The sequence below is a fragment of the Drosophila busckii genome, chromosome 2R (genome assembly GCF_011750605.1).
Source record: "Drosophila busckii strain San Diego stock center, stock number 13000-0081.31 chromosome 2R, ASM1175060v1, whole genome shotgun sequence".
Classification (NCBI taxonomy): Eukaryota; Metazoa; Arthropoda; class Insecta; order Diptera; family Drosophilidae; genus Drosophila; species Drosophila busckii.
In genome coordinates this window covers 10276860-10300701 of record NC_046605.1, presented here as the reverse complement: position 1 = coordinate 10300701, position 23842 = coordinate 10276860, and the positions used below count along the sequence as shown (strand labels likewise).

General features: G+C 42.7%; 8 protein-coding genes across 10 annotated transcripts; 3 read left to right on the top strand and 5 right to left on the bottom strand.

Annotated features, from left to right (window-relative positions):
* Positions 1-309: 309 nt before the first annotated feature.
* Positions 310-3809, top strand: LOC108597719 (tyrosine-protein kinase Shark). The gene is made up of 6 exons (XM_017984410.1): positions 310-486; positions 581-657; positions 704-1180; positions 1245-1760; positions 1818-3027; positions 3084-3809. The coding sequence occupies exons 1-6, from the start codon at positions 411-413 to the stop codon at positions 3575-3577; spliced, it is 2850 nt and encodes a 949-aa protein (XP_017839899.1). The 5' UTR covers positions 310-410; the 3' UTR covers positions 3578-3809.
* A 726-nt stretch (positions 3810-4535) lies between these two features.
* On the bottom strand, positions 4536-6371 carry LOC108597014 (lipoyltransferase 1, mitochondrial). Its single transcript, XM_017983294.2, has 3 exons — positions 5558-6371; positions 5032-5493; positions 4536-4973 (listed from the first exon to the last, which is right to left on the bottom strand). The coding sequence occupies exons 1-3, from the start codon at positions 6173-6175 to the stop codon at positions 4803-4805; spliced, it is 1251 nt and encodes a 416-aa protein (XP_017838783.1). The 5' UTR covers positions 6176-6371; the 3' UTR covers positions 4536-4802.
* A 99-nt stretch (positions 6372-6470) lies between these two features.
* On the bottom strand, positions 6471-7179 carry LOC108597016. Its single transcript, XM_017983297.2, has one exon. The coding sequence runs from the start codon at positions 6917-6919 to the stop codon at positions 6728-6730; it is 192 nt and encodes a 63-aa protein (XP_017838786.1). The 5' UTR covers positions 6920-7179; the 3' UTR covers positions 6471-6727.
* A 215-nt stretch (positions 7180-7394) lies between these two features.
* Positions 7395-8045, bottom strand: LOC108597015. Of its 2 annotated transcripts, none has more exons than XM_017983295.2 (2): positions 7838-8045; positions 7395-7713 (listed from the first exon to the last, which is right to left on the bottom strand). In XM_017983295.2, the coding sequence occupies exons 1-2, from the start codon at positions 7970-7972 to the stop codon at positions 7603-7605; spliced, it is 246 nt and encodes an 81-aa protein (XP_017838784.1). In that variant the 5' UTR covers positions 7973-8045; the 3' UTR covers positions 7395-7602. The 2 variants fall into 2 exon arrangements, with proteins under 2 accessions (XP_017838784.1, XP_017838785.1); XM_017983296.2 differs by having other exon boundaries at positions 7868-8041.
* Positions 8046-8069: 24 nt separating this feature from the next.
* Positions 8070-9747, top strand: LOC108597013 (ubiquitin carboxyl-terminal hydrolase calypso). Its single transcript, XM_017983293.1, has 2 exons — positions 8070-8346; positions 8411-9747. The coding sequence occupies exons 1-2, from the start codon at positions 8199-8201 to the stop codon at positions 9628-9630; spliced, it is 1368 nt and encodes a 455-aa protein (XP_017838782.1). The 5' UTR covers positions 8070-8198; the 3' UTR covers positions 9631-9747.
* Positions 9748-10231: 484 nt separating this feature from the next.
* On the bottom strand, positions 10232-16642 carry LOC108596775 (protein clueless). Of its 2 annotated transcripts, none has more exons than XM_017982874.2 (7): positions 16258-16642; positions 14158-15262; positions 11628-13941; positions 11440-11565; positions 11166-11381; positions 10898-11109; positions 10232-10837 (listed from the first exon to the last, which is right to left on the bottom strand). In XM_017982874.2, the coding sequence occupies exons 1-7, from the start codon at positions 16421-16423 to the stop codon at positions 10651-10653; spliced, it is 4326 nt and encodes a 1441-aa protein (XP_017838363.1). In that variant the 5' UTR covers positions 16424-16642; the 3' UTR covers positions 10232-10650. The 2 variants fall into 2 exon arrangements, with proteins under 2 accessions (XP_017838363.1, XP_017838364.1); XM_017982875.2 differs by having other exon boundaries at positions 11628-13899; positions 16258-16423.
* A 150-nt stretch (positions 16643-16792) lies between these two features.
* LOC108596777 (PRKR-interacting protein 1 homolog) lies at positions 16793-18800 on the top strand. Its single transcript, XM_017982876.1, has 2 exons — positions 16793-17046; positions 17102-18800. Exons 1-2 carry the CDS (start codon positions 16873-16875, stop codon positions 17609-17611), a joined length of 684 nt encoding a protein of 227 aa, XP_017838365.1. The 5' UTR covers positions 16793-16872; the 3' UTR covers positions 17612-18800.
* A 50-nt stretch (positions 18801-18850) lies between these two features.
* Positions 18851-23772, bottom strand: LOC108597045 (lissencephaly-1 homolog). Its single transcript, XM_017983344.1, has 7 exons — positions 23682-23772; positions 20443-20560; positions 19925-20382; positions 19685-19862; positions 19491-19626; positions 19075-19426; positions 18851-19013 (listed from the first exon to the last, which is right to left on the bottom strand). Exons 2-7 carry the CDS (start codon positions 20478-20480, stop codon positions 18940-18942), a joined length of 1236 nt encoding a protein of 411 aa, XP_017838833.1. The 5' UTR covers positions 20481-20560; positions 23682-23772; the 3' UTR covers positions 18851-18939.
* Between the last annotated feature and the right edge of the window lie 70 nt (positions 23773-23842).

The following is a 23842-nucleotide window of genomic DNA, read 5'->3' as shown; positions in this document are numbered from 1 at the left end:
TAATCGCCCACAATTTAATACTGTTTTAGTAGTTCATTCTCACAAAAAAAACTACAAAAAAATAGATAAAAACCCATATAAAAATAAACAAAAGAAGAATTTAAACATAAATACAAATGCGATCAATTCAGCTAAAAACATAGTTTTATTTCGTCAAACTAACAAATTTGTAAGTTTTAGCAATTCAAATCGCCCGCGCAGTGGCTGCAAAACTTTACAGAGCGCTGCCACTCGATTAAAAATACCAAAGGTACGCTTAGCAAAGTGTTGCCACTTGCGTTTGCAGCGCAGACTGTCATCCACGTTGTGATAAAGAAAAAACAACTGTTGCTGTTAATTGTTATTATTAAGTTAATTTAACGCACAAAACGGTATTATTAGTAATAGCATAACATTTAAATGGCAGCACAATGACGCGTGATGAACATATGAAATGGTTTCACGGCCGCTTGACACGCGAGGCCGCTGATGATTTGCTAAAACAAGGTGCGTACTTTAAAAGACAATAAAAAACAAACACCAAACAGGGCGGAGCAGAATTACTTGTGCTTAAAAATTACAATATATTTTTGCTTAATAGGCACAGAGGATGGCACATTTCTGGTGCGGGAGAGCAGCACAGCAGCTGGAGATTTTGTGCTAAGCTTGCTTTGTCAGGTAAGTGGCAATACACCTGTTGATGAACTATTTAATACAGACATAGCTTCGTATGCATGTGTGTGTGTGTGTGTGCGACTGTTTACAATTTATTTGTTGCTTGCAGGGCGAAGTTTGCCACTATCAAATCAGACGCCATGGCGAAGACGCTTTCTTCTCTATAGACGATAAAGGTCAAACGAAAATCTTGCATGGATTGGAGACCTTGGTTGACTACTATCAGCAAGAGCCCAATGGCTTGATTACTAAGCTTACAACGCAGCTGACAGGCGATCCACCGCCGCACAATACACGCAGCCAGGGCGTGACTAATCTGCTGCACCGTGCCACTAGCAAAAATGAGACCAAGGTTGTCTTTGAGCTGCTCAAATGCGGCTATCGCAACTTTGATGCCAAGAATCAGGATGGACAGACGGCTCTGCACTTGGCTGCGCTGCATTGCAGTGAGGAGATATTAAAGCTGCTGCTAGACGCTCGCGTGCAAGTGAACAGCGCTGATGCCTTTGGCTATCAGCCCTTACATGTAAGTTATATATAGTAATGTGATGAAGATGCAAACTAACGTTTTGTTTAACTTTTCTTTTAAGTATGCCTGCCGTCAGAAGCCCGCTAGCTTTATACGCACACTCATTGATGCACAGGCAAACGTGCAGGGACGCAATATAGAGAATGGACATGTGCCACTGCATGAAGCTGCCAAGCATGGCAATCTAGCTGCTGTGCAGGAACTTTTAGCAGCACAGGCGCCGTTGCTGCCACGTACCAGTTCCGGTGAATTTCCTTTTGATCTGGCCAAAGAAGCAGGCCAAACGGCTGTGGAAGAATTTCTGCTGGACTACAAGCTGCCGGCAGCCAATACCAGTCGTGAGCATTGGTATCATGGTACACTAAAGCGAGATGAAGCCATCGATGTGCTCAAGCGATTTGCGCACAAGCTACAGCAGGATCAGCAAGCTGCAGGCGAGACTGTGGACAACTCTGGCTGCTTTCTGGTGCGTTACTCCGAGAGCACAGCAACGACAGGCTATGTCCTAACGTTGCTCTGTGATCAGCAGGTCAAGAACTTTCGCATATCCCAAGCTGATCTCTATCACAACGGCAAAGTGAGTGCATTGGTCTGTAAGCTGTAGACATGTATATTTAATTTGTCTAAATTTCAGTTAAAATTTCTGTATATTGATGACGGTCCGTATTTACCCAGTTTGGAGCATTTGGTGGCGCACTTTATGCGCTATTCCTACGGCCTGCCAGTGAGTCTAAAGTATGCTGTGCCGCCACAGCCCAAGCCAGAAGTGCCTTCGTTTGCCACCATACCACGTGCTTCCCACAAGTCTCCCACCACACCGCAGACACCCGTCACACCCACCACTCCGCTGACTCCCACCAGTCCGCAGTCCATGCCGACGCCCAGCAAGAAGAAGCAAAAGGAAAGCATGTTTAATACGCTGCGACTGCCCAGTCCCAAGAAGGGACTTTTCGATATGAACAGTCTGCGCAAGAGCAAGTCCAAAAACAAACGCAGCGACTCCGAGAGCAGCATCAGTGGCATGGCTGCCGCTGCTGCCGCCGCCAGAGCTGAGGAACTGCAGGCCGCAGCGCCCATGCTCAAAAATCTCTCATTCTCAACAGACTTTAGCAACTTCAATGTGGATGCCGATGCCAGCAATCCAAGCGAGCTTTATAATGTGCCGCGCAACAACACGCCCATACAGCTGCCTCCCATTGCCGACAAGAGCGCAGCAGAGGTGGAATACTTTACCAAAAGCGATGTGGCCATTGAGCGCGAGCGTGCAGCTGCCTTGAATGCCAATGGCTATCTGCCCACCGTGGATGTGCATATGCTGCTCAACCAACAGCTGGATGTGGCTAGCAAGAAAGTGGCACGCATTGATTCCATTATATCCACCGGCTCCACAGAGAGTGAAATGGCAAACTATTTGCAGCGCAAGTGCAGCGGCTCGGCCACAAGCAGCTGCGCCGAGCTGGAGCAGGCTAAGCAGCGTTTCTTTATACGTGCAGAGCAACTGGAGCTGGATACGGAAATTGGTTCGGGTGAATTTGGTTCCGTGTACAGAGGCTGGCTGCGACGACCCAGCGCTGGTGAGATCCGCCTGGAGGTGGCCATTAAGACACTACGCGATGAGGAGCAGCATGCCATTAATAAGCAGGAGTTCTTGCGTGAAGCTTCGGTCATGATGCGCTTGGAGCACAAGTGCATTGTGCGCCTGATTGGCATCTCCAAAGGCGATATGCTCATGATGGTGCAGGAGCTGGCACCGCTGGGCTCCATGCTGCAGTACATACTCGATCATAGCGCCGAGATCAAAGTCAACTTTGAGCTCAAGCTTTGGGCATCGCAGATTGCCTGCGGTAAATATTTGATTCTAAATTAAAAAATAAACTTCAATAACTTATTTTCTTTTTAGGCATGCACTATTTGGAGTCTCAGCATTTTGTGCATCGCGACTTGGCTGCGCGTAATATACTCCTCACCTCACGACAGCAGGCGAAGATTAGCGACTTTGGCATGTCGCGTTCGCTGGGCGCCGGCAGTGCGGAGTATCAAGTGACGCAAGGCGGACGCTGGCCCATACGCTGGTATGCGCCGGAGAGCTTCAACAATGGCATCTTCTCACACGCTAGTGATGTTTGGTCCTTTGGCGTTACGCTCTGGGAAATGTTTGCTTTGGGTGCGCCACCGTATGGCGATGTGCTCAACAAGGATGCCATCAAGCTTGTGGACGATGGCTACCGCTTGCCGCAGCCTGATCTTTGTCCAGTCTACATTTATGCTGTCATGCAGAGCTGCTGGCAATTGCATCCCAAGGAGCGACCCACTTTTGCCTATCTCATGGAGTTCTTCAGCCGCGATCCTGACTATCAGAATCTGCAGGAGCTCGTGCACTCGGTGCACATTTAAAGCTTGTAACGTGGGCAACTTTTACTCAAGTGCAATTTCCCATTTTAACATTGTTGACTTGATATTATAGCTATATATAGCAGATGTATTATTTTATGTATTGCAGACATTTTCAAATTTGAAATCTACATTCGTTTTCTGTCTCAGCTGCTAATTGTAACATAATGTTTATTCTTATGCAAAAATTTGTGTCAAAAAAGCAAACAAGTGCCTTACAATAATTTTAAATAAAACACAATACTTTTATATGAAATACAATATTTTTATATTGGCTAGCCTCCAATTGTTTTGTATTTTTACTTTAATCTTAATCAAATCATTGAGCCCCTTAGGGAATATTAAATTATATAAAACATTTAAATCCAACAACAATAATGCTTATATTTTCCCTACAAAGAAAATACTTACCTTACTTACCGGTTTACTTACTATCCACACTCAGATTTACCCAATTCAAATTGAACTTTTACATTTAAAATGAACATAATAAAAGAATTATAATTTTATTAAGTCTTTATATTATTTTGCTAAGATAGAGCTTTTTAAAGTTGTAATTTTACAAAAATCATCCAACTCTGAAAAGTTTTAATGACTTATGCTCCTTTCAGACTTAAAACAAAGTTACATCATTAAAAATTGTAGAAATATGCTTCTCCCGAGTATAACAACAATGAAGCTCTGATTGTGAGATACAATATATCAAAGTTGGATATTTCGTAGAACGTTGTTTTGTGTTTACGCTTTTGTTTATAGCTCATTTCAATCATTTTTAGAGCATACATTTGTATACTTATTTGATTCGAATTTGCTACGCCAGCATAAAATGGTATAAATCAGACTCATCACATTTCTTTAGCTGAGCTAGATTCCAAAATCCGATTAGATTTCGCTGCGCTACAGCTCGTTAAAATTAAATACTGTGGATATAGTTACACATTTAGAGTGGCCAACATGTAGATTAGATATTTATAATTCATTGCATTTATTTCAATATGCTTATCATTCAATCGATGTACATTTCATGTAACGTCTGCATTGCAATTGTTTTTAATAAAAAATATAGAAGTGTATATAAAAAATGTAATATGCTTACAAGCTAAATTAGTGCAGGTATACAGTTCATCATTATTGTAATTAGTAGTAATATGTGTATAATATTTCAAAATGAAACTAACAAAAATTCAAACGCAGTTTGTTGAACAAAAAGCAGCTAAACAAACAAAACTCAAATAGAGCTGTTCATTGCCTGCTGCACATTCGATGTGGAAACCATTTTCAAAGCATCAATAATGCCATTCAGATTGTGCTCGTTGTAGGCCTGACCCTGAAGCGGAGTAACCACAGCTATGGGCTGCTCGCTTTGCGGCAGCTGCACGCTAATGTTGTTCATCAAACCCTACAATGTAAAAGTTATATAAGAATCAGGATTTACATATGTTTCTCTAAAAACTTACGCCTTCAACCTGAACAGTCAGCTTAAGCTTCATGCCGCTCTCATCGCCTTTAAGCTCCAGCTCTTTTTCCACCGTAAAGTTGGGCGTCTTGCCAATAACCCAGTTCCATGAGCTATAATTGACGCGCAGCTCCTCGATACCTGGAAACCATTTCTCAGTCGGATTTATCAACTGAAAGCCACGTTGCTTCATGGTCTGAGTGCTGCCGCCATCCTCCAGCATTGTGGCCGCTGTGCGCAAATATTCATAGCCCACGGCGGACAGCAACTGAGCCACATTAACATTGCGATTCACATCCACCAGATTGCGTATGGGCGATGGCACCGAGGCAGTGGCGCGACTTATGTAATTGGCTGGCTCCTTGACCAATGCTTCACCCAGATGCAGCTTATTGGCGCTGGCCAGTATGGTGCAATGATGATAGGCATTGGGACGACCCAGCTTAGCGGCAGTGCCTGAAATCTAGACGCAAGATACAAATAAATTAATTCATGTTGCTTTATTATTAAATGTTTTATAAGCTCACCTTCTTATTTTTTATGACAATATCATCGCGTTCATTGATCTCCGTTTTGATGGCCCATTCGCGGAAGAGCGCGCGCGTCACAATATTTAGATTATATTTGCGATCATAGCGTTCGCGCGGCGTAAAAAAAGTGCAATTGAGATTGCCGCGATCATGAAAGACGGCGCCACCGCCGCTGTTGCGACGCGCCAAGGTGATGCCTCGCTCCATTAACTTGGAGACATTCGATTCGGTGAAGGGATTCTGATGGCGCCCAATGACAACGCAGGGGTCGTTGGCCCATAATAGGAGGACATGATGATGACTAAAGTCAAAGTTCTTATAGAGCCAATCCTCAAGAGCTAGATTAGTGAAGATGTCATGCGATTGCGATATGAACACGGATTTTTTGATATCAGCGTCGGCAACTGAGGGCATTGATTTACGCTTTGATTGCACCTGTTTGTCAGCTGCTGCTGCTGTTGTTGTTGTTGCTATAGTGGAATCAGTTACATTGTTGCCGCTATCACTGGAGTAGCAGCGCGTGATTGCTGGCGTCGATGTTTCGGTCGACGTCACTGCCAAGCGCTGCAACAGCAGGCGAAGCTGGCTGGAATTGCGTCGTAAGAGTAAGCTCATTTCAATTATTAAGTTAAACAAACAGCTGTCTACGAATAACTTTTGTTGTTGTTCTGCTTTTTGCTTTTATTGCACAATTATGTGCAGTGCTTTTGATCGTTGTTGTGCGCTCTTTCGCTCTTACAAGGAAGCAAATCGTTTGCTTTAGCTGTTGCTATGCTGCTGTTGCGTTTTGTCCGCTCTCTTCGCTCTGTTGTTTTGTCTCTCGCGAGTCGCGATGTACCGCAACGGCAATGCACTTGCTTACAAAAACAAGGTCAACGTCAGCGTCAGCTGCTGTTTGATATTTGTTTTTGGTCTGGCTTTTAGCGCCGTCCGTTGTCCCGTTTGCTGCCTTTTGTTCTCTTTGTGGTTATGTTGAATTTAGCCTTTACTCTATGTCTATGCTAAGTGTGTATTAGTTATCATCTTAGCGAGTCTATTTTAGCTTATTAAATTGCTTTTTTTTTTGTTTATTTTTTTGTTTGTATTTCTTCTATACTTGTTGTTCTTGTCTTGTTGTTTGCCTTTTGGTTTATTGCTTTTTTGGTCGCGATGCTGCCGATTTGGACTTTAGAGCGTGCTGGTCTCGTTGGCTAAGGTTGTGTTTGCAGCTACGGAGCTGGCGGAGATTAAATACTCGTGCAAGGCGGGAGTCTGATGCAGCCACTTCCAGGTTTGATGCAGGCCACACACACGTTTACGTAGACCCAAGCAGTCCTTATTGTTGCACCAATTATCTTGCATGCTACGCTTCACACCCATCCAAAAAGGAAACTTCTAACGGTCAATAGAAATTTCAGGCCAGTTCCTTAACTCTGGCCAAAATATAAAAGCCTACGCTTGCAACGCAATTAAAATGTAACAGGTAAAACGGTTAACGCTCTTTGCAGCGACTCTGCCAGTATTCAAAGCTGAAAATTTTCCACTCTTTGTTCGTGATATGCGACGACAATGCGGGGAGCTGTTCGTTCAACGGTGTAACACAAAAATAAACAGAGTGCCAGACAGAAACGGTGTTACAATTACAATTACAATGATAAGCGATTTCGATTTTTTTGAAAACGGCACTGATAGTAAAGGTCGATAGGTGCTTATCGCATGAGCACTTTTCTTTGCGGTATTGGTATTTTCTTGTTTTTGCTAGTGACGTGCAACGTCCAGTGTTGGGAAGGAGCAATCAGACGGGCCCTTGCGTATATATATGTATCATATATTATTTATATATTTGCACATTGTATGATTATTTACTGAGCGTATATTTCCATATTTAATAACACTTAGCCGAAATTTGTGACTATGCTTTCAAATTGCTGCTTACATGTGATTGGCAAAAGCAGCAGTTACAAGTTACAAAGAATTTACGCTGCGCTTGCAAAGCATATTTCACTAGTTTGAAACTACATATGTATTTATGTTAAGTTAAGTCATTGCTGGTGTATACATCACTAATTGGGCACGCCGCCATTGTTGATGTAAGCTGCCTCCAAGGGATCAATTGGTTTCCTGGCATATCGTGCAGGCAACTCCCAATCCTCAATGGCCGATCCACCAGATGTCTACAAAAATGTCACATAAATCATTAGTGTTCCCTTTTCATTTGATAAATATAAAATATTTGTTTGTATTGAATAGAAGAAGCTCAGCAATTGTAGAAAAGAAAAAGGTGCAGCTGTAGTTAACCTTTTTGCCTCCTGTTTCCACTGAACTTGCCTGCTGACTTGCGGCTGCTTTGTTGGATTGCGACGGTAGTCCACCCTTCCGGAATTGGATTAAAGGCACACGTTTGGCCAATGTAATAACCGTTTGGCGCACCATTTCTAGGAGAAAATTTTTTGTAAGCAGTCAAAACAATATGTATGAACTGTTACGTCAAAACAGCTGATCATAAACCCGGAGCGGTGCTGCCATACTTTTCATAAAGATTGCCATTCACACGGAAAGCCGCTCATAAGGGCTGCCACTGCAACGCAGTAGAAAAAAATAAAAACACGAAATTTGTTTGCATTTAATCTGATGCAAAAAATAAAAGCTGGCTTACGCAATGAACTTTACAAGCAGCGGCAGCAGCACAAGTGGTGCAGCCAATGCCGCTAGCAATAATGCGCTTCCAATGGCACAGCTAGCTGACGGTTGGCTAGAGCTAGAGTCTGATCCGGGTTTGTTTACGCTGCTTTTGGAGGACTTTGGGTGTAAGTCGTTATGCTTGTTGCAAGTTAGAATATTCAAATAAGCTGCGTTCATTCGCTTTCGCAGGTCACGATGTGCAAGTGGAGGAAGTGTATGACTTGCAGAAACCTATTGAGAGTCCATACGGTTTTATATTTCTCTTTCGCTGGATCGAAGAGCGTCGTGCGCGGCGGAAAATTGTTGAAACGACAGCAGAGATATTTGTCAAGGATGAGGAAGCGATATCGAGTATATTTTTCGCACAGCAAGTAGTGCCCAACAGTTGTGCTACACATGCTTTGCTTTCCGTTTTGCTAAATTGCAATGAGAACAATTTACAGTTGGGCGAAACTTTGAGCCGACTGAAGGCGCACACCAAAGGCATGAGTCCGGAGAATAAAGGACTTGCTATTGGCAATACACCAGAGCTAGCTTGCGCGCATAATTCTCATGCCATGCCACAGGCACGTCGGCGTCTGGAACGCACTGGCGCGGGTGTGGCCAGCTGTCGTTTTACAGGTGAAGCCTTTCACTTTGTCAGCTTTGTCCCTATTAATGGGCAGCTATTTGAGCTGGATGGCCTGAAGCCTTATCCCATGAATCATGGCTGTTGGGAGGAGCACGAGGACTGGACGGATAAATTTAGGCGCGTCATGGCAGAGCGCCTGGGTATTGCCACAGGCGAGCAAGACATACGCTTCAACCTCATGGCTGTAGTGCCAGATCGTCGGATTGCCATTACACACAAACTGAAGATGCTGCGCACCAATCAAGCCATTGTCTCAGGCACGTTACAGAAGCTGCTGCGCGCTGATGAACAAGGCGATGAGCAACAGCGTCCGGATACGCCCAATACCTTGCTAGAGCCTAGCGCATTTACTGCACGAGATTTGCAATCACTGCTTAAAAATTTAGATACCGAGATAGCTATTAATGAGCAGCATTTGGCTGATGAGAATGATCGTCGACAAATGTTTAAAGTGGACGCAAGTCGTCGCACGCACAATTATGACAAGTTTATATGCACGTTTCTCTCCATGCTGGCACATCAGGGCGTGCTGGGCGAGCTTGTCAGCCAACATCTGTTGCCGACTAAGAAAATGAGCGGCCAAGGTGCCGCCAATCGCATCAGCAAACAAAGCAACGCCTCTGGGCAGGCTGGCAACAATGCTGGACACGCTGGTGTGGCAGGCGCCAAGTCTCAGACGTCGCAGCAACCACAACAGGCGGGCAAGAATGGCAAATCCCCAGGCAAGTCGCCTGGACGACGACGCAAGGGACGTAACAAATGTAGAAAGCGCAAATGATGTTCATGGGATTCAATATCAAAAAGTCTACCAACTTAATTTGTGTTAAGTTATTTACGAGATAATTCAACTGCATTGCGTACATTAAGTTAATGTATAAGCAGCTCATAGTTTAAGCAGCGCTTAAGTTTAAATTAATTTAAATTTATAACTTTTTTAATAGATTTTTTATTTGATCATCTCTTTTTAATAATAATAATAAAAAACCATTTTGTTCATGGGATTAAATGTCAAGCTCCTTTCGGGACATTCAAGGATGCTCGTATGTGTGTGTGTGTGTGTTGTTTATGTATTACAATATGTAGATGTGTGTATATATATTTTTATATATCTATATGATAGTTGTATAACAAAAAATTAACCATTTCCATTTGAGCTCCGACTGTGGATGCTGCTTATTCTTCTCTTCTTTTTTTGTTCTTTTTTTTCAGTTATGCGTGCATCTTAAAATATGTTCAACATAACAAATTAAGGCATACTATATGCTAATCAATATTTAGCATGGTTGGTTTTTAAATGTGTAATAATTATAAACTATATAAAAGTTTAACAAAAAAGGTTGTGTATATGTGTGTGTTGACTACAGACTTTGCTTTTCTTCTTTTTTTAACAAAATTAGTATTTTGTTTTCTACTTGATGATGTTACGCAGTTTGTTGCTTCTTACTGCTTTGTTTGTTTTTTTTTTTGACTATAACTAAATATTTTGCTTGCCACTTATGGACTGCATTTATATATGTATATTAATGAGCAGTACAAGAGCAGCCTTTATAAAAAAGTTAACATAAAAGAATTTATGTTTTTATTCTTTGTTGTTTAGGTTTCACTTGTTGTTGTTGTGTTGTGTGTTGATGTTATTGTAGTGCTATATTAAAACACTTTACTGTTGTCCACTTTAGCTCAGTTCTCAAAACATTGGACATCTGATAATTTTGTGACTTATGTATGTTGTTAAAAAGTATTATTATATTTAGCTTGCTGTTGTTGGTGCAGCTTATGGCGTTTGCTTGAGGCTGTCAATTCAACTTGAAACCGTTGTCGCTTCATCGCTGCCATTTGTTAGCGGTGTATGCTCTGTTGCTGCGATCTCCTCACCATTCGAGGCAGCGGCTGCAATTGTTTTGAGTGCATCGTTGATTTCGCTGTCATCCTCGTCTGTCTTCAAATGCTTTTCAATCTCGCTGCGCACCTTGACAATGTCCTTTTGGCTATGAAAACGCAATGTAAATTAATACAAATTCTCTTAAAATGAAATCGCTTAAGCCTACCTGATATGCACAAAGAGTATGCCATTGATTGTGTTCAACATTTCCAGCACAGAGCCCATGGAAGGCGGCGTTATATGTATAGGCGGCAGATCGCTGGTCAGCTTGCCATTAGTGTAAATATCATTCATTTTGCGCTGCAAAGCGACGGCCTCATGGGTTAACAAACGCAGGCACTCGGCCGACTCGCGCGTCTTCTCGTGCTTCTCACCCAACTGCAATTAAAGCGATAAGTTAGAATGTAAAATGTGAGTAACTCTGCTTCACGTACCTGTGATTTGTAAATGGAGTAAGTTTCCTTCTCATTGTTGAGCGCTGAACGGAAGTCGCCCATGCAGGACTGTGTGCGTGCCATCAGATGATAGCTGACGGCCAGATGCATGGCCTTGTTGCCAAAGTATTTCAAGTTGAGCTTTAGAGCGTGCTCAATAAAACGCAGCGATAGCTCGTATTCGCCCAAAGCGTGCAATATCAAGCTAATGTTGCTCTATAAAATACAAATATAATAAATAACAGTTTCAAGTTTCAGTGCAAGTGCTACTTACATCAATGAGGGCTATCTCGGGATGATCCTCGCCGCAGATGAGCACAAGCAGATAGCGTGCACGATAGAGCAGCTTCAAGGACATGCCCACATGACCATTGGCAAACGAGTAGAGCGACAAGTGTGTCTAAAAAATAAAAGGAGCTTTATAAATATCCATCGTAGTCAAAACTAATTAAAGCTACGCACATATTCCAAAATAGTTGAAGGATGATCAATGCCATTGACGCGCTCGCTCATGATGACAGCACGTTGTTGGATAGCCAAAGCATCGGAGGCATCACCCAGCAGATAGCTAAGACGCGCTAGCATGCGCAGACAGGAGCCATTCTCCTGATGCATGGCACCAAAGACATTGTTCAGCAGATTGAGAGCCTCGCTAATGAGCTCGTAGCCCTCTTTGAAGAGACCCTGTTGGATCTTGGCCTGGCCTGTGGTATAGAAGTTATACGCATCTGTGGCGCGTGGACTAATGTGCTTCACGACGGGGAACACATTGACAATATCCTCATCGCCAAAGGTGGGCTTGTGCTTGGACTCAAAGTTATATTCGCGCAGCAGCACCTGGATGCCCACCTTGAGGCAAAAGGCGCGCAGCAAACTAATGCGCGACAGTCCATATTTGCTGACAGCGGTCTCAATGGAGTCGCAGTCCAGCTCCCAGTTCCAATAGGATTTGGCTTCTTTGCGTATCTGCTGCCAAAGCGAACGTGGCGTGAACAGCGTCCAGTCAAGATTGTTGCTTGTGGTGGCAGCGCTGCTGTTGCTGCTGGCGCTGCTAACGCCTGTGGAGGCAGCGTTGCCATTTTGTGCCGCTTGCGCCTTGTTGGCCTTGGCCGCCTTGTGCTTGTTATGCTTGCCGCCTGCGCTGCGTGTTTGCTTCTTGTGCGCATCCTCGCTGCTGACAGCCGCATTGACGGGACCCGTGGTCAGCAGACAGTTGAGGAAATGACTTATGGCCGCCGACAGATGCAGTGGCTCGGTGCTCTGCATATAAGTGTAATAAATATGCTTGGTGGCACGCACTATCAGCTCCAGAATGGCAATGCGATGCAGATAGTCCATGCGTGGCATCTGCGACAGCATTTTAATCACCTTGCCCAGATAGCGCACATTGATGCCATGACTGTGCAGCGACTCGGTGAGACTCTGGCCATCAATGGGTGGCGAAGAGTGCGCCATGTGCTCCTTGACGAAAGAGGGAATCTGCTTGAGCACCAGAAACTCGGCAGCATCCTGCACCAGACGCTTCTGCTTGGCCAGCGACTGCAAGCCGGTCTCAGCTGATTCATGATGACGTATGCCTGGCGAGAAGACATCCGGATTAAAGCGGAAATCAAACTCCTTCTCCTTGAGCGAGCCAACGGCAGCGCAGGCGCGCTTCACTACTTCTGCAGCTTGCAGCTCATTGGAGGTGGCCACATTGGTCTGTGCCTCGCGTATGGCATTCACCATTGCCTCGGCAGTTTTGGTGTCGCTGGCAGTGGGCGCATTTTCCTTTGGCTTTTGCTCCTCCTTAACATCTGGCTTGGGCTGCTCCTTCTCCTCTTCCTTCTTCTCCTGCTCTGGCAGTGCTTGTGTCTCTGCCTGTTTCTTGGCATTCAGCTGCTGCAGATGCACTGCAGCAGTGCGTATGAAGGTCACATAGCGATCCTCAATAAAAGCTTCCAGCAGCTCCTGACGCAGGCAGCACAATTTGTGGCGATGCTCAACGGGATAACCCATCTCGCCGAGCTCCTTGCTCAGCTGCACATCCTGCAGCTTCAAAAAGTTCACATCTGGCGGGAAAGTGCGCAACAAATCGAGGATATAATGGCGTCCATCGTTGCCAATGATGCCCTTGCATTCAACGCTGGAGCACAGCTCGACGGGTTCATCGCGCTCGTTGAGCACGGAATGCGGCAAGATCTTGAGATGTTTGCCAGCCTGACTCAACAGCTCCAAGTACTTTGGATGGCTCAGCACAGTCTTGCCAAAGTCTATGGAACCATAGACCACCGACTGCTCCTGCTCGCGCTCCAAGATGCCGGGTATAATCGACTGGGCAGTGACGCGGTAGCCACGATAATCAATGACCACTGTACCCAGCGTATAGAGTCCTTCAATGTCCACAGCATTGTAGACGCGCACACCATGCAGATCATAGCGTGGCGCCACAAAGGCTGCATAATCGCCGCCCAGCTCCTTGTAGTGATCGCGCACATCGAAGCCCAGCGAGAAGAATATATTGTTCCATATGAACATTTGCATCTTGGCATCCTCTCCCGGATTTATGGCCAGCACATTGCCATCGATGACAGCCATGGCGCCACGTGTGGCAGCTGTGACAAAATCTCCATGTACTTTGAATATGGCGCGCTCGCGCAGCAAACGCTCTGGCAGTGTCTTCCTTGGCAGTTCACGTGTTGTCTGCAGTTCCTCGTTCCAGTCACGCGTCTGTCCAGGAATGTGCTCTTCATAGCTGTAAGGATAACAGCAGCAATTACAATTAGACACATTCTTACTAAAAAGAGAATCGTAAATTTTTAAGCTATCAGTAAAATGTACATGACTATCTTATCTGCTATCCATAAGCAGATAGGTCAAACCAATTCAGAGGTGACTAATTAATAAATTATCAACAATCTAGTAATTTCAATATTCTACTTCTACCTAATTCTACTTCACCTTTCACTACTTCAAATTAATAATATATTTATCTGAGACTGATTTAACCTACCCAAGCTTAGAGCTAAAGGCATCCTCGGCACGTATGGCATCAACAGTGTGCTCCAGCAGGGGCGCTGACCACTGATACACCTGATAGGGCGTAGCCACACGCTCAAAGGCGTGGCGCATGGTGCGACGCTTCTGTATGGCCTGGAAGGCACGGCGGAACGAGGGCGAGATATGCGACAGCAAGTCGATAAGCGAATGACTCAGATGGCTTGGATTGTCGGGCTTTGGATTGAAGTTATCATCGGTGGACTGGTTGATGTAGAAGCCCTTGGAGCAGGCGGAAATGTGAAAACGTTTGTCCTCCATTGTGACCACATACAAATACATGAGATCGCCATGCAGTTTGCGTGGACCAGGTGGTGGATTCCAAGCGGATGTGGTCAGCACCTTCAGCGCCTGTGGTCCCTTGGCATTCTTAATGTTTGGATGCAGCGGCAGCAATGGTGGTTCACGTACGCCAGGTGTCACATACTCGGGTGGGGTGCAATCAACGGAATCGGGACGTGTGCGCTTCTTGTCCAGCAAGTCGCCCTGGGTAACCGTATTCAGATAGGTAAGCGAGGTGCAATCAATGCCATTGTAGGCATCTGCTGGATCCAAATTCTTGAGCAGATCACGCACATGGCGCACATGTATGCGTGCCTCACGCATTGTGTATGGCTCCTCGACCACGCGGATTGTGGAACCCTGCTCCAAATTCTCAATGGTCTTTAGCTCAGCGAAATTGTCCAGTGTGACACTATCGAGCTGCAGCGAGAAGCAGGTTCTGTGGCAAGTCTCCTCGCGATCCATGAGCAACTGATGTATTTCCTGCACCAATTCCATGCTGGACAATTGAACTGACAGCACATCTGTGCCTGGGCTGCTTATGTTTACCGTAATGCCCATGTCATGCATCAAATCTAAATCAAATTCCTCGCTAGTTGCACCAGCATCAGCATCGGCTGCAGCTTGTCCCTCTGTTGGCGACTTCTCCTTGTCGCTCTCCAGCACATTTGCATTGGCATCGCTGCCGGCCTCGCCATTGACTTCAGCGTGGCCATTGCTCAGCGTTGTGGCGCCGTCGGCAGCGTCTTGAAGCGGGCTTTTGTTGCGATTCTTTTTGCCTGCAAACAAAAAAATTTGATTTACAAATTGTGTGCGGTCAAGAGGTTCAAGCACAAGCAAAAAAAAAAAAAATAAATAAAATAGCTTAACATACAAAAGAGATCTAACATCAAAGATATATACACAACTCCAGGTAAAATGAGTTCAGCTCTTACATAATTGTAAGCCAGTGTGCGTTAACTTTTGCCAATCACTGTAACCGGCTCGACAGATACAGAAACACACACGCGCACATGGCACATTTACATTTGTATGCGTGTGTAAAGCATAACAAACAAGTGAAGCAAAGCTGATAAGACATAACTGGACTGACTGGGCAATGCAGCTGTCAATTTATTAGCGAGAGACTTTTAACAGCGCTGTGCTAATTTGATAAACAAAGAGAGCAACTGCTGAGAGAGTACGCTAAACTAAACGTTTACTCATTTGCATATGTGTGTGTGTGTGTGTGTGTGCGTTATTTCAAAAACATGATTTACATAATTGTTTTAAGTTATTTGTTTGTTGCAAGTGCCGAGCCTAAGTGGCAAGCACGTGGTAATTGTAGGTTAAAGGAAAACATTTAAAATGCCAGCAGTGCCGCCGCCTCGGGGTTAATGAACAAGAAGACGAGCCAAGACATTCCGACATATTTGTATGTACATATGAATGTGTGCGTTGCCATGCCAAGAAAACATACGCATACACTCGCAGCAGCCGCAACACGCTCAGTACGTAACTCCTACTTATACAAATGCAATTGGAAAACGCACGCGGTGACGCCGTCGTTGCTGCGGCTGCCGCGCGTCGTTTGGGGGCAACGACAATAGCCCAGCAGCAGCATTTGAAGCATTATAGGAAAAAATCCATTACGTAACTTAAAATTGTTATGTGATGGGCTTGCTTGTTCGCAAATATTACTTTTAGCACGGCGTGGAGCAGCTAGAAATGTAGCTGCCTGTTTTGGACAGACTGGGTAGGGACTTTGTTTGAATATGTCAATAGTTAAACGCACCTTTCTTCTTCGATGCGGCACTGCTGCTGCCATTGACCAAGTTCTTTTCGCCGGCTGCATTATTGTTGTTGTTGGTGTTCTTGTTCTCCTTGGCTTTGGCCTTGCCAGCGCCAGCATCGCCAGTCGCCGCTGCATTTGCATTTTTTGCTTCAATATCGAGCGCCATGCTTAAATGCCTGCTGTGTTTCTGTCTCTGTTTTTAAGCGCACAAAAGACCAAAACCAATTCCAATTCCAATTCTATTACACGTTCACGTTGCCGTGTTACACAACTCTACGCGGACTGCTGCTGCTTCTTGTTCTCAGCTCTGCTGCTCTCGACAGTTGTCCGTCTGCGCGTACGATTTCGATTTTTTAACTATAATATCTAATAACGAACGGGGGTTTATTGTCCGGGTGTTTTTTCATAAACATATGACAGTTAGATCTTTGGCAACGTTAATTTACAGAAAAACGGACGACAGCAACGAAATTCGTTACTTGAAATTTTGTTTTCGACTGGGACGACTGGGATTTTTCGACCTACCACCACTTGTTTCGATAAAGCCAACGGATGTATATCGACAATCGAACTGGTATCAATTGAGCGAGCATTTTTATTTATTTACAAACAAAAATGTCGCTAATAAAAAATTTAGTAAAAGAAACGGAAAATAAGCCTCGAAAAAAGAAGAAGAATGGTGACTCAGACAGCGACACTGAGAAAGAAAAGGAGAAGCCTGTGGGACCATTTATTAAATCAGCTACGGATCTCCAAAGGCTTAAGCTAGAGAAGCTCATGAAAAATCCCGTAAGATTAATACTTTTTCCTTAAACAACAATAAAATCATGTGATTTATTAATAGGAAAAGCCAGTTATCATACCGGAGCAACGGCGCGAGCGTGACTACATGTCCTCTGTGCCCACATTTGTGCGCAATGTGATGGGCAGCAGTGCTGGTGCCGGATCCGGAGAATTCCATGTCTACCGTCACTTGAGAAGGAAAGAGTACGCACGTCAGAAGACTATACAAAACCAAAGCTTGCGAGAAGCCGCTGACGATGCTTATCAACAGAAATTGGATGATAATAAGAGAGCAGCCGATGAGCGCACAGCCAAAAAGAGAGCAAAGCGCCTTAAAAAGAAGCAACGTGCCAAGCGACCACGCGAGCAAAAACCGAAAGACCAGGATAAGCCAGAGAGCGAATCCAGTGGCAGTGCGTCAGAGGCTGAAGCTGAAGAGAAGGAAACGCCTGTCGAAGATCAGACAACAGCTAAGGAAGAGCACGAGCCAGCAGCCGCTGAAGAAATCGCGACCGTTGCCGACAAGCCACAGACACCTGAAACCACAGATGCAGAGCCGCAGCCGACTTGAATGAAACAAACACACATAGCTTATGTTTTATTAGTGAAACAAACTTATGTTTTTATTTGTATTTAATATTCATATATTAACCAATTTCTGTAACGATTAAATTGCCACTGTAGTTTATAATTGGCTTTTGTTATCGCTCTTCGTTTTCGGATTTAACTTCATAATATAGGCCATCGATTTAAAGCAGCTTTGGTGAGAGAAAGTGTTTAAAGAAATACATATGTATTTTTAATTCCACTATATATTTTATGCTAGATTTGATGTATGTGTGCATATATATTTAGTGCATACTGTAAATGCTTTGAAAATTGCTCTGGTGCAAAGTTAATATTACCCCGATTCCAGTTTTTGACAAAGGGTATGTTTTCTTTTTTTGGTTTTGTTTCTTGAAGAAGCAATCTTTATTGTTTATTATGTTTGTTGTGTTGGTTTTTTTTCCATATGCCTATGCTGTTCAATTTTAAATAATTTCTTGTAATATTGCGAACTTTTTCAAGTTGTTTCACAAAATAATCATGTAACAGAAATACAGATATAGTATACTACATTTATGAAGCCTTTGCACTTAAATGAAAATATTTATATATTTAAAATTACATTTGCATTTTGTCTAACATAAATCGTATCGAACTTAAAACAAACTTAAACTTGAAGTGCTTGTTGTTGTTGTTGTTTCTATAAACCTTTTAGCAAAAAGGAACACAAAACGTAAAAAAGCTGTTAGTGTAATTGAAAACAAATTACCTCAATTTAGTTTTAAAAGTAAATTCAAGTAACGCTTACAATAATTTTTTGCATTTTACAATTGTTTTTCATATATTCATTTCGAACTATTTTTCTACGAAAATTTTTCAACTACTTTTTGTAAGATTTTGTCGGCTAGCGAGCGTGTTTTGTTGTTGTTCTTTCTTATATAATTTGTTTTTATTTTGAAGCGTGGGCGTGGGTCTACACAGCATTTAAATTAACAGTAATTATATTTAATATTAAAGTTTATATATATATCATGTACTTTGTATATAGTTGGTAGGTAGGTAAGTTAGTTAGTTTTGAGGCCGTACAATAAATAAATATCTCGTTTATCGCTGCTTGCTCGGATTTGTAAACTTTAGACATACATTATATATATATTAAAATACACAAATGTGTTGCTATTGTTGTTGTTGTAGCAAAGGTGGCTGAGACTGTATGTGTGTGTGTGTGGTGTGGTGTGGTGTATATATGAGTGATTTGCATATTTAAATAAATATATATAAGCACGTATATATAATTTATTAATTATTTTTGTTTTTTAAATTGAGAAATAAGCAAATCGTTTGCCAAGTTTCCTAACGACATTCCCAAACCTTAACTGTTTGATCCACGCTGCCGGAAATAACATACGGATGCGCTTTGTGAAAATCTATAACGAAACAAATGCATTAAAAGAAGTTAACATACAATTTCTTGTTAAGTTTATTTACCAATTGATGTGCAGAAATGTTGATGCGCATAGAGCGTCTTCATGCATCGTTTGTTGCGCAAATCCCAGACCCTTATGGTCTTGTCATCACTGGCCGATATCAAGTATTTGCCACCCGGATGGAATGCCAAGCCACGCACCCAATTGTCATGGCCATTCAGTGTCAGCAGACACAAACCAACGCTAACATCCCAAATGCGTATGGTCTTATCACGCGAGCCCGACGCCAAAAATGGTCCCTGATGATGACCCTTTTTGTTATCAGCGCCGGCTGCTTCGTTTATCGCCGAGGCAGCTGCCTCTGGCGCCCAGGCAATGCATTCGACTGTGTGCTCATGATCGCGTAATTCAACCTGCAAAAAAATATAAATAATTATAATTCATATTTCATAGTTTCTAGTTTAGTGTATAGTTTACTTTGCAGTCTTTTGAATTCATCAACCAAACGCGTATTGTGTGATCATTTGAGCATGTGGCAAAAATGCTGCCTTCAATGTGCACTCGCACCATCCTGACCCACTCCCGATGGCCCGTGTATGTTTTGACACAATAACTAACCATAAACAATTAGGTTAGTAATGTATTAAACTACAAGCGCTTTTCAGTCTTACCCTGTGGCGACCTCCCACATTTTGATTGTGCGATCACGCGAAGCGGAAAGCACATAATCTCCAGCGGGCACGAAGGCTACCGAGGATACATTGTGGTCATGACCATGCATGGTTTTAACGCATTCGTAGCTCTGTTGAAAATCCCACAGTTTGATAGATAAATCAGCGCTGCAGGAAGCTGTAATAAAATAAGACTTATTGAATTTAATTCAACTAAAATTAAATTTAACTTTTGCTAACCTAATAGTTTGCCCTGCGCATCGAATGCGACATCCTGCACAGAGTCTGTGTGTCCTTTGAGACTACGCTCGTATTCGCCGGTTTCGAAATCCCATATCTTAATGGTGGCATCTTCTGAAGCCGAAACCATGAGCCCAAAAATTGGATGAAATATAACCCTCGTTATGCTGGCACGATGTCCTGTTAATGAGTATTTCTCTGGCGGCCTCGGTATCCATTCGCCAGGTGTGCGTTTGTTCTTTGTTGGCGCACCTTCGATAACCTCCTTCTCAGCTTCAGTTAGCTTAGCCTCTAGTTCCATCACCTTCTTCTGCAGCCGTATGACCGACGTCCATTTCTTCTCTAGCAGGCCGCCAAATTTCTTTTCCGCCTCTGTGCTGAGATCGGCCTCCTTGCGGAATGTTTCCAATGAATCTGCATAGCCATTTGAGCCTAAATAATCGGCAATCGCTTGGTTACTGTAAACATAAAACATTTATTAATATTATACTTTTATGAATATATAAACAAAATCTTACAGCTCCTCGCGCTGCCGTTGCGACAACACCATTTTCATGCTGTTTTTCAGTGGGCCCGAGCTTTAGTTTTCTTTTGCAGCAGCTACAAATTTGTTGTTGCCCGCTCTTGTGCAAAATGCTGTAAAATAAAAAGCAAAAACAATTACATTAATGAATACATCATAAAAATGAATGGTTGCTGACTGCTGCACAGGAAATTAGTTTTGCAATAAAAAAAAAATGAGAAGACAAGCTTGGCAAAGAGGCAAGTCACCCGCATATTTTTTTAAATATATTTTTTTTTGGCAATTCGCATCTTAAGGCATAGTCATTACTCAAGTCATTGTTTCGCGCAGAGCACACACACACATACACAGCCTAATCAAGCTCAGTCTCCCAAATCAGTTTCGTTTGTGTGTTACTGGCACACAAGATGTGCTTTTGCTTTTGTTGTTTTTTTTTTTTTTTTTTTGCTTGCTTGGCCGCCATTAATCTCAAACTCAGACAAACACAAACACACATACCAATACCTAAAGCTCAATTGGGCAAGCTTTGAACTTTACATGAACAGCGGCGCTCACTTGCAATTTACTACACAAATATCAATACTTGTCATACAGACTAAAGTGCATATTTAATTCAAACTAAATATCTGGTCTGTTGTTTATTATTAAGCTTTAAAAGCTGTGCACACTCATGCATAGTTATTGGTTATTTGTTTAATGGACAGCAGCGTTAACAAATCACTGGTAGAGCAATCAGTATGAAAATATCAAAGCAACCATAACATAGAACAATTTGTTGTTGTTTTTATTTATTTTTATTTCTTTCTTGATAAACAGTTGGCGTTGAGTTGCCAACTACGCAAAGTTACAAAACAAAACGTTGACAAAGCCAATTAGTACTCGCTAACGGTAGTTCAAGCAACTTCTTATGACAACCAGAGAGTGAGAGGAAGAGAGAGCTTAGCAAAGTTCAAGCTTAGACTTATACCTTAGCATACGCTTTTACATATACACATGCACACACTCACAGTCACTTGAAACGAGGAAATGACGTTTACAAATTATTTTTGGCCGCTTAGGCCATAACTGACAAATATTAATTTAACGTTTTTTGGACTAGGCAGCACAGAAAATATTCGTACACATGCATATGTTTCGCCAAAAAACAAAAACTGACCAAACGAGTTGAACGGCGTGTTTAGTGCGACCAACGGCATTGAAAAACTAGCCATGAGTCATGCTTAAAGTGAAGCCTTTATCAGCTGCTTGAAGAGAGTGAGGCATGAAGAGAACTGCGCATCTAAATATAAAACCAGCAAAAAAAATCAATATACAAAACGTTGAGGCAGAGGCGGCTAACGTCACGCGTTTTAACGCATTGCGCGTGTGGGTTGATTTGGTATTTAATATTATTCTTTTAGTTTGACTACTGGGCTAGACGATGGCAGCTAATGCGACAACAACCGTTGCGTTGTGGCAACTAGGCATGCTATTTTATGCTAGTATCGGGGCCAACATTCCAATAAACAGAAACAACATTGTAATGCTGACAACACATGTTACATAGTAACGGTAACCAACAAAAAATACAAGCAGCAGCTATTATAACAATAAGTTGAAAATAGCAACAAAAAGGGGCGTTTGGCTTCACACGCTGCAAGCAGCACACAGACACCTACACACAAACATGGCTGCTGCAACTACAAAATGTAAATTTTAAATTACAATCAAGCATTTGAAAAGCTTTGCGTGGGCTTCAGGGCTGCATAGCCACATTAGCAGGATGCAGTGAAGCTCTTTTGCACTTGTCGCTCCACAAATGAGCGAGAGAGAGTGAGCTAGCAATAGACCTTGCACTTGTTTATTGGGGTAAAGTGTATCGAGTACTGTGACTGGGGCAGCTGATTTGTCTAGACACACGGCACATTTTATTCGCATTAACAATAACCTTTTAGCTGGGAAAGTCGCACAACCAAGCAAACAAAAAAAAAAATAAATAAATAGAAAACATGTGTATAAGCTGTAATACTAAAAAAAAAGCTCGTGAGCAGGCATTTAGTAGATAAGGCAAAGTAAAGCAACGAAAATAAACGCGATCTAGCGTTGCTTAAGCAAGAGGGCTAAAAGATAATGATAATAACAGCTAGCGTAGCAGCAACAATTTGTTGCCAATTTGCACAGACATGTTGACGACTCTAGAGTAGAAACCAGCTTGGCTCAGCGAAAATTTTACACACGTTCTGGGAATTGCAACAAACACTGTTAACAATGCTTCTTATATGGGCTCAAATATGCATGTGTGTGAGTGTGTGTGCATACCAACAACAAACACACTTGCGATGGCCAATGCCAAAGCAGTAGCCCAAAATGGAAAACTGTAAAAACAGCATATGTATAATAAAAAAAAATTAAATACAAGATTTCTAGCAAGTCGACTTTAGCTGCATTTGCAGAACTGGTTTCATTTTATCTTTGAGCCCATGTTGTGTTAACTGTTAGAGGCGTTGGGTGCTGACGCTGGCTAAAAGGAACGAATTGTTGGCATTGCTTGCTGTGTATTCCTCTCTGTAAAAATCGATCAATTCCACTGCCAACGCAAGGTTAGCGGGGGTTGCAGCAGGCAGAGGATACATGCGCAAAATTCACTCACACATACACGCATATACAAATACATAGACATACAACTGACGCAGGGTCGAATGGATGTGTCATCGCACTTAAGTAGTTTGGTGGTTGAAACTGGCAGTAAAAATCAAACACTTTTTGTCTATTCCACTCTACACACATGATTTTTGCATAATTTTTTGCTTGTTTGGCTTTGCTCGTTTTTCTATTTTCAATAACAAAAATACACAACATACTGGCAAACAAATACAATAACAACAACATCAACACTGACGAAAAATAAAAACTGTTACGACGGCCATCTTGAATAAGCAGCGCAGCCAGCGTCGCTGCGGCTGTATTTGAAAAAATAAGCTAATATGCAAAAATGGATTGAAAAGCTTCAAACATTTCTTCAGCACGCACAACCTTAACAATTACGCATATAATAAGCTTTATGTTCTTTACATCGTATACGCGCGCACCCACACACACTGCCAGTTCTCGCACTTGATTTTTCTTTTTCCAATTTGCTCATTACATACACTTTCGTTGCTGCGTTGCCATTGCAATAAGTGTCTTTGATTATGTGTTTTCACGCGTACACTTGATACGATTTCATTATTTTTCTTGCACACTATGTATACTTACACAAATTCTTAATTTATTTTAATTAAAATTGCGTTTATATCAATAAATTGGCAAAGAATTACGCAGATATCAAACGCGACGAGCAGAGAACTTTTTTACATTGGCATTAGAGATGGACATTACTGCGTTACCTGTGATTTGTCGCAGATAATAACTTGTGA